General features: G+C 44.0%; 1 protein-coding gene across 4 annotated transcripts in view; it reads left to right on the plus strand.

Moving 5' to 3' along the window:
- The window catches only part of rev3l (REV3 like, DNA directed polymerase zeta catalytic subunit), a 104,263-nt gene that overhangs the window by 93,170 nt on the left and 1,663 nt on the right, over nucleotides 1-9,430 (plus strand). For all 4 annotated transcript variants that reach the window (XM_050058110.1, XM_050058111.1, XM_050058113.1 and 1 more), the window contains exons 24-31: nucleotides 1,055-1,163; nucleotides 3,220-3,426; nucleotides 3,793-3,902; nucleotides 6,420-6,534; nucleotides 6,742-6,879; nucleotides 7,211-7,401; nucleotides 7,915-8,161; nucleotides 8,735-8,950. In XM_050058110.1, coding sequence (XP_049914067.1) covers nucleotides 1,055-1,163; nucleotides 3,220-3,426; nucleotides 3,793-3,902; nucleotides 6,420-6,534; nucleotides 6,742-6,879; nucleotides 7,211-7,401; nucleotides 7,915-8,161; nucleotides 8,735-8,950 — 1,333 coding nt within the window. The remainder of the gene's footprint in view (nucleotides 1-1,054; nucleotides 1,164-3,219; nucleotides 3,427-3,792; nucleotides 3,903-6,419; nucleotides 6,535-6,741; nucleotides 6,880-7,210; nucleotides 7,402-7,914; nucleotides 8,162-8,734; nucleotides 8,951-9,430) is intronic.

Here is a 9,430-nt window from a genome sequence, read left to right on the forward strand (position 1 = left end):
GATGGCAAATCTGGTTAGCCCAGATTGTCCTGAAAAAAACAAGATATAGCATGTGTATGTAGCCTTTATAATGACTGTGATATGAGCTTAAAAGTAAAGGCAGTAAAAATACCCCAAAAAGGCCTAGGGCCCATAGGGTTAAAAAGTACCGAAATAAGGTACCGTTTGGTACCGGTACCGGTACCGTATCGGTTCAATCATGAACGGTACCCAACCCTACCACATAGCATGGGGGAATTATGAGACAATGGACCTCTAGACACAGGCATGCAAAAGGCCCCACCACCTCTCCTACAAAGGAGCAAGACATGTAGACTTTGTGGTGGTTCTGCTTTTATTTTTGTTGTTTTGCGTCTCATTGTAGTCATTCTGCATCTTGTGGGTTTTGTGTCTAATTGCAGTTCCTTTGCATCTCTGTCTGGTCTTTTTGAGTCTCTTCTGGGTTGGTGCATGTTTGTTTGAGTGGCATTTTACAGGTGAAGGCCAGGGGGACTCCTCACTGGGCCTGTTCCCAGTGGGCCCATTCAGTTATTCACCCATGCCATTATGAGATTACTCCCGTCTAAATGTGTCCCATTGTTTCCTTGGAATAGCTGTCAGAGGACTTCATAAAAGTAAAACTGTCTAGTGATTCACAAAAATGTAAAGATAAGTCAGAAAAAAGAAAATAATTTTGAGTAGCAGAACAATGTTTTTCCTTCTTTCTAATCCCAGGAGTCATTAGTTGCAGCCTTGTACTTAATAAACAGGTAGTGGTAATGATCAACAGCCAGAGTTTCAGTAGCAGGGGTTTGACTGTTTGGCTTTGAGCTTCGACCGGTAGTGAGTGGTCACACCTTTCTGCCACAGTGAGGCTGCAGCCTGTGAGAGGAAAAACCTGCAAACTCATCAACACCATGTCACACCAGACATCAGTCTTAGTCGTACTCAGGTGATGGAGCGATAGCGTCGATGCTGCAGTGCTGCCCGCAGCACAGTAACAACTGATTACTGACACAGGATGAGAATTCTCTCTCTCTCGAATGACATTCATCCACCTGTGTCTCTGTTTCAGGCCTGATGAGTTTAAGTTCGGCTGCACCTCCCTGCGTGTTCCTCCTGAGCTCCTCTACCAGCTCCGCAATGACATCACCGTGTCTCCCAACGGCATCGCCTTCGTCAAGGTACAGCACCCTCTACTCTCCACTCGGAGAAGATTTTATCTAACACTTAACGCTGTCCCGGAAAAACACTTGGCCCGAGTATGAGTCATCTCTGAGTCCTTCAGCAGTGCAGGTTTATTAAGGGTCATTAGCTGCTGCGGAGGCCAAGCACGTCTACAGAAAGCCCACTTCATGCTCTACGTCCCTCCATTCATTGTTTTCATTCATTCACTCAGTGCTCCACACTTCCTGGCTCTGGTCCCGCAGTCTTATTACGTAACACACACACAGTACAGTGAACACTGACCATGTGTGCTGAGGTTATTTAAAGGCACAGAAGGAAATCAGGTTTGCTCTGGATCTGATTTTGTTTCTCTATCGCTGGAGATTTGGCAAAAATGATCCTGATGTTGTTTAGACTGGCAATCAGTGGACTTGTTTGTGGACCACTCTGTTGCTGTGTCCTAAATCTACACTGCACACTAACTGTACACACTATGTATTATTATTCATCGTAATAGAACACTGTAAGAGCAATCAACATACTTAACTGTTAGGATACATTACCTAAAACGCTGGTCGTTAATCAAGCTGACTTTAGAGCGCTGCTGCTGCCAGTTTTTAAAAAGATTTAATACTTATTTTGTTACTCTAACTCTCCCTGGAGCTGTTTCACTTCACCTCTGCAATTTGTTTTAATGTTTTTGCAGCTGTGAGTAGCATCTATTTCCTTTGCGCATTGCAGTGCTGGTCATTGGATATTGTCAACAACAACACCCTCAAGTCCAAAAGCAGTTTTTGCATTTATTTTTCCAAAATTGGGACACAGTTCATGAGTTTATGAGTGCTTGATTTATTCGATAAAGATACATCTGTTTAGGTTCAAATGTGAAAAAGAACGTCTCATTTCGAAAGATACAGTGAGGTGTTTGTGATAGTGGTTTGTAGGGCGGTAAAAGTTTGGTTGTTATCTGCTGCTAGATGTTTCTTTGTTTGTACATAGAGCCAAAAAACTGAGTTGTATTTTGTTGTATGCTCATCTGTCAAACATTAGTTTATGTCCTTTAATTTCATGAAAACTAAGTAGTAACAACAATGTAAATGTGGGGGAAAAAAATTTGATTAAAAAAAAAGTTCCGGAGAAATCGAAAAAATTGATATTACCCTGACGAGTAATGAAGAGACAAAATGGTTGGCTCTGTTTGGGCTGACAATCTGAGTTAGATCACAAGAGCCATCTCTTTTTAACCAGGTCATGTTAGCGATTAGCTTGCCTTGCTCTGTAAACATGTTGCTAAATTTTACAGAGCTGAGATTATGGTAAACATAAACTCCTTCTAAAAGATGGTTTCTGATTTCTTACAACTCGTTAACACATTCAACAAACATTTAAGATAATTCAGGACTAACATTAGCTCCCTATAAAGTGAGTAAACATGATGTTTACCAGCTATGCTAAGCTCGTCTGTATTAACAAGGCAGTTTAACCGTTTTTATAACTGCTGATTTATTAAATGGGAGTTCTACTGAGTGAAACATGATGCTGAATTTAGCAGCAGACCTCAGTTATGTCAGTATAATTAGGTAGTGTTGATACACAACATTTATTTTTATACGACATGAAAGAAATATGCTAAGTCAGTAACAAATTCTCAGCCTAGATGACGTGCAGTCATCTTAAAACACACAGTTTAAGGTGTTCTTACTTCTAATCGGACTTTTTACAGCCAGGAGAAAGATATTCTCTGGCAAAATCCATTACAGTATCATGAAAGTGACTGACCTCCGCTGACTAAATCAAACCAAGAAAGACAGAAATGTGACTTTAAAGTGTTTAGTGAAGCAGAGACAATAGATGTCACATCAAGTTCTGTATATACACTCCTATTGGTTACATTATGGATCAGCATTCTCAACAGTGCCCATGACTCTGCTTAATACAGTGCAAAAACAGTCTTGTTGGTATTGAAGACTCCATCCCAAACATGAGATGTGTTTCATCTGTGACAGGAATTAGAGTGGAGACACTCTCTTCATCACTGCACCAGTGTTCACCCTCTCTGTTGTTTGTGTCCAGTCGTCTGTGCGTAAAGGTGTCCTGCCCAGCATGCTGGAGGAAATCCTGAACACGAGGATCATGGTGAAGCAGTCAATGAAAACCTACAAGCAGGACAAGGCCCTGATGAAGCTGCTGGACGCCCGGCAGCTCGGACTCAAGCTCATCGCCAACGTCACCTTTGGCTACACCGCCGCCAACTACTCTGGACGCATGCCCAGCGTGGAGGTAAGCTCATCAAAGGTTACTGTCAGCTGTCTGCACTGTGCACACTGTCCCACCAAATTCTGCCAATTGGATTTATGAAATTCAGTGGGAAAAGTTATGACAAGGAAAGCAGCTTTATTTTTTTTAATATTCCAAATATCACCATATTTAAAGCCATCTGTGGCTGCTCTGGAGAGGTGGAGTGGATATAACACCACATATTTTCATGAAGTTCCGTTTCTACTGTTCTTGCAAACCTCTAATGATCTGGACCATGGTTTCCTGGAAGAAAATGCAAACTTAATCTGTGTGAAATAGACATTTCTGCAGAACATTTCATTAATCCTGTGCTGCAGTATATGTTCACGTCTCACCTGCCCTCTCTAGGTTGGAGACAGTATCGTCCACAAAGCCAGAGAGACCCTGGAGAGAGCCATCAAGCTGGTCAATGACACCAAGAAATGGGGAGCGCGTGTTGTGTATGGAGACACAGACAGGTAAATGTCCCACTTTAACAAATCCAGTCACTGCTCCATCATCAGATCAGCAGGAATACAAGTAAAACATGGCGACTGATACAAACTGATGTCAGCCTACAGCCACAACTGACACACTGTAATAGTTCCTGTTAGCTGTCTCTCATCGTGAGTTAACACTGTGCTGATGTGTCACTGCTCTCTGATGGCACCTGTACTGTGTTCTCATGGAGCTCCAACACTTTGAACTGTCAGATTTTTTTATTGTTTTGACAACTAGCTTCAAGGCACTAATTAATTTTAAGTATCGAAAAGGAGGCAACTGTTCTCTTCTCCAAGCAGTGATGTGCAGACTTTTTGTTCCTGCAGGGTTTCAGTTTAAGAGATGTGAAGTTTTAAACTGCAGGAATCCACTTCTCAACTCTTCTACACTTTGCTAATTAAACTAAATTACTTGATTTGGGAAACCAAAAAGGAGATCTGGGTCTGTGTTTAACAAGCATCGCAGGAGGAAATAATCAATAATTCTCAGTGACACTTAGTTGGTCAGACTGGCAGGCTTCACTCTGCTACCATGCATATTAAGTGCAGTTGCAGCACTCGTCCTTACAGTGCCTGTGTAGGAGGTACAAAAGTGTATGGATGAAAAACACAACAGAAATTCCTCCCACTCTGTCAAGTCATGTTGCGTCCAAAATTGTGTACCATGAACTACATACCCAGTTTGTGTACTATTGTTCAACATACTTTTGTGAACATAAACAGTAGTATGTATCTTGAGCTCTAATCACTGAGCTGAGCTGTAATCACCACATCACTTGGAGAAAGCCTGCTTGCTGGTTGGAGACGCATACTATAACCATGGTAACCTGTGCTGACCTTGGCTTGACACTGGCATCAGCAATACCTGACCGCAGGCATGATGAACCTCTTGAGTTTTTGGTTTTTCTTAATGTCTGTAGGACTACTTCAGCTGTTGGAAAATGCAAACCTTAGGGGTTAGGGTTAGCTAAATGCTAACGTTAGCATGCTAACAAGCCGATATGTAGTCAGTATAATGTGTATGTGTGAACCAAATTTCTTTGCATACTATCTAAGTACTTTTTGAGATGTTTCTGTCTGGATCAAAGTGGCAGTGTGACCAACTGACATCCCTGGAGACATGTCATTAGCATGGCTAACAAAAAGCCCAAACTCATATGTTGTACCTGTAACAAAGCTCAATAACCTTGTAATTCCATGATGTTTCAGTGGAAACACTACCCACTTTTTTGTACTATTAGTTTCATATGAAGTTTATTAACATACTAAATAATCCCACTTACTGTTTTAGACTACTAAATGGTCTCAGCCAAAAAGTTGAACATGAACACACTGCAGAGACTTCAACCAATGGCCAACCAGCATGTGCATGCTGCACTTATGTGAGAGGAAATAACTCTCCACATCAGCAGACCACGAAAGGCTGTGTTCGACATTCAAAAAGTGAAACCGAAAGACCATCTTGTTGCTGGTTAGCCAGTTAGCACATTAACAACACAATCCAATGTTGAAACAACAGAGCATATTTACTGCATGCCAGTGAACAATAGCACAAACCATCAGGAAATGTTCCTGCTGACGAGCTTAGAGTCTTAACAAAAATAATCTCATCTCATGTAACAAGTTTGTTTTGGTCTCACTCCCACTTGACTTTAGCTGTTTGTTTACCTTCCTCACTTCTGTTTCTCGTCTTGTGCGCTGAGCTGAGTGTTTTTTATTCACCAGTGGGCTCTGCAATCAAAAATTGTGATGATCATCAGCCAATAAACAGCCAATGGGGGCCGGTGAGGGCCAAGGGTGTGGGACACACCTCACTGACTAGAGCAACAGATGCTCACAGACGGCCCAACATGGACTGACGGCCGGCCGTCGACTTGTGTCAGGGGATTAAGAGTGAAAACATTTAATCAACTTCCTTTACTCAGGGACTGACTCTTATCTTCAGTCGGAGAACTCCACAGGAGTCCTCACCTGTGCCACAGTGATGATTTGGATCTGGCACTATTTATAATTTTGGCAGCAACAAATCACTTTTTGATTGTTGTTACAGCAACTCAGATAATTAGCACTTGAATTAATTTCCCACCAATCAGCTTGACATTTAAGTCCTGCACTGAGGCAGGAATGTTTAGTTGAACTTGCAATCCAGTTCCAAATAAGGTGCTTGATTAAAAACAGACCCTGCACAAGAGGTTAACTGACTTTCCTCTGCTAATTAACGTTTAGAGATATGTTTTGGGACTGTTTTTATGCCTTTATTTGACAGCCAACAGAACAGAGATGATAGTAAATGAGGGAGCAGAGAGACAGAGAATGAACTCAATTCCAGCTGTGGATGTCATGGTTCACAGTCAGCTCTAACCTTAAGGTCAGCAGGTCATCCCAGCTGCTGAACTTCTTGAGCACTGATTGGAACTGAGTGAAGGGATGGTGACATACAGGACAGATGGACTGTCGTACTGAGAGCCGCTGTTTGTGTCTCTGTGTGTTTCGCAGCATGTTTGTTTTGCTGAAGGGAGCCACCAAAGAGCAGGCCTTCAAGATCGGCAATGAGATCGCCGAGGCGGTGACTGCAACCAACCCCAAACCGGTCAAGCTCAAGTTTGAGAAGGTAGTGCTTCTCACACACACACACACACACACACACACACACACACACACACAGTACACACACACACAGAGGCAGCAGCCTCTCTGTACTGCCTGCACTTTGATTTTGATTTGTCAGTCCAGATTTTCTCTCTTAATCGGCACATGTGGACACACTCAGAGGTAATTATTGATCTGTGTGTGTATGTTTGTGTGTGTGTGTTCCCAGGTGTATCTGCCCTGCGTGTTGCAGACAAAGAAGCGCTACGTGGGCTACATGTACGAGAGCCTTGACCAGAAGGAGCCCGTGTTTGACGCCAAAGGGATCGAGACAGTGCGGCGCGACGGCTGCCCCGCTGTTTCCAAGGTAACAGGCAAACCCCTCGTTTCACTCTGCTCTACACCAATCACAGCCATGCCAGTTTTCTTCCCGCTCTCGTTTACTCGGACTGCTTCACATGTGTCAATCAGGCAAAAGAGCCCCGCCTGCTCAGAGACATGATTTGTTTCTTTGTTAATCTGGAATCATATTTAAATATCACGGGATGACACAGCAGGTCACGCTTGTGTTTGTGCTTTGGTTATATTTTATATGAATCTTTCTTGATTTGAACCACTTTATCTCTATGTTAGATCTTTTTCTTTATTCACTCTTTATTCTCCTCTCATCTGTCTTGTCATTAACGTGTGTTGTCCAGATTCTGGAGCGTTCCATTAAGCTGCTGTTTGAGACTCGGGACATCAGCCAGGTGAAGCAGTTTGTGCAGCATCAGTGCGTGAAGGTCCTGGACGGCCGGGCCAGCATGCAGGACCTTACCTTCGCCAAGGAGTACCGGGGCAGCGGCTCGTACCGACCAGGGGCCTGCGTGCCCGCCCTGGAGCTCACTAGGTGTGTGTGTGTGTGTGTGTGTGTGTGACAGTACAGTACAGTGTCAGTGGCCATTTGCAGAAAGCCACATGCAGACAAACACCACACGGAAAGACAGAGAAAGTCCTTAGTTTCACTCGGGTCTCCGCGCAGCAGAGAGCAGGAGAGCTTGCTGTCAACTACAGTTACAGTAGTCAGTGTGAATCCAATTACTCCTTCCCCACAGTGCTCATTGTCTGGCTGCACTAGCCTGCATGTACAGTACCTGAGTCTGTTGCTAGGCAACCCAGCTCTTAATGGGTGAAAAAAAAAATCTGATTTCAGAGGCATGGGTGAGAGGGAAACGTTCTGCCTCATTCATGAGCACCAGTTTAGTTTATCTCATGTATTTATCGGGCGGCTTGATTCCTGATGTTGCTGAATTAATTATGTTTGATTGTGGAAAATATTTGATTGCAGCAGAGCGGCGTTAGAGCTCTGAGGTTCAACAGTTTTGATGACAGTTGTCAATTTTTGTGCTTTCCTTTGTCTCAGGCGTATGATGGCGTACGACCGTCGCCTGGAGCCCCGCGTGGGCGAGCGGGTGCCCTACGTGATTGTGTACGGGATGCCCGGCGTGCCCCTTATCCAGCTGGTGCGCCGGCCCATGGAGGTGCTGCAGGATCCCAGCCTCCGCCTCAACGCCACTTACTACATCACCAAGCAGATCCTGCCACCGCTGGCTCGCATGTTCCAGCTGATCGGAGTGGACGTGTTCAGCTGGTACCAGGAGCTCCCCAGGGTGAGACAGAGAGGAGTTAGGAAATGAGCAACCATTATGATTTTTATCACTCTGCAATTAAGAAGCAATGCAGATAAATGGTGATAATTAACATATATAACCCACATGAAAACCTTCAGTGTAAATGCAGAAAGCATAAGGAGCGCTTCAACGTGACAGAAAAACCTGAATGGGTTGGAGTTTGGAAAATGAATTGCATTAGAGCACCGTTGTGTTGCTTCCCCTCCTGTCACAATAAAAGCAGACTCTGAGAAGGTCTTTTCCTTCAGTGTGTTTAGTGGAGAGAGAACAAAGGATGAAGAGAAAATCTCTCATGTGCTTCCTGCTGAGGATCGAATGAGACTCATCAAACTGCAGCGCTGCTGCTACTGCCTCAGTCTTTTGTGTCAATACTAAAGTCAGCTTCCTCTCTGACAGAGCACACATGCCATCTGCTGGTGGAGCTGAGAGTAGAGCCAATCAGAGTGATGAATGACCTTACACCGCTGTGTGTGGTCGTGTGAATGGCCACTGATTAGATGCAACAGTTTCACAATGTGATCCTTCTTTTAACTCCCCTGTCTCTGCACACAGATCCAGAAGGCGTCCTGCTCCTCGGCGGTGGGCGGAGAGGAAGTGGGGAGGAAGGGAACCATTTCCCAGTACTTCACCACGCTTCACTGCCCCGTGTGCGATGACCTGACCCAGCTGGGCGTGTGCTCGCGGTGCCGCACCGAGCCCCAGCGAGTCACAGTCACGCTCTACCAGGACATGAGACAGTGGGAGAGTCAGCAAGACAAGCTGCTGAAGGTGAGAAACTCGGCAGATTATAGTTTGGGTTCTAGCTCCAGACATGTTTTAACATTTTTAAACTGGCATCTTCTTCTACATACAGTAAGTGTATAAGGGCCAGTGTAGGAATGTAGGAAAAAAACATGTCCCATTATGGTTCAGAAATTGTTCCAAAATAAATGCTATCCTGATGTCCGAGACGTTACCTTGGCTGTGTTCGGCCCCAACAAAATGTCGCAAAATACACATTCTTAAAACTGAAAGTAATAATGACTCATGCCCACCTCAGCCTCCAGCATGACTCTGTGGATTGTGTTGCTCTTTGTACTACGTCACATGACTTTATGGCAAAAAGCCCTGAAGGCAAACATCTCCCATGTAAGATTAGAGACAGTTTGGATAGAGTACTGTGGCTCCCACAAATATCAATTTATGTATTTAGAATTTAAGAGAATATTTAAGTTTTTTCTCGTAAATTTGCAGGGGTTTTTTCTTGTA

Source organism: Epinephelus moara, chromosome 12, assembly GCF_006386435.1.
Source record: "Epinephelus moara isolate mb chromosome 12, YSFRI_EMoa_1.0, whole genome shotgun sequence".
NCBI classification, from domain to species: domain Eukaryota; kingdom Metazoa; phylum Chordata; class Actinopteri; order Perciformes; family Serranidae; genus Epinephelus; species Epinephelus moara.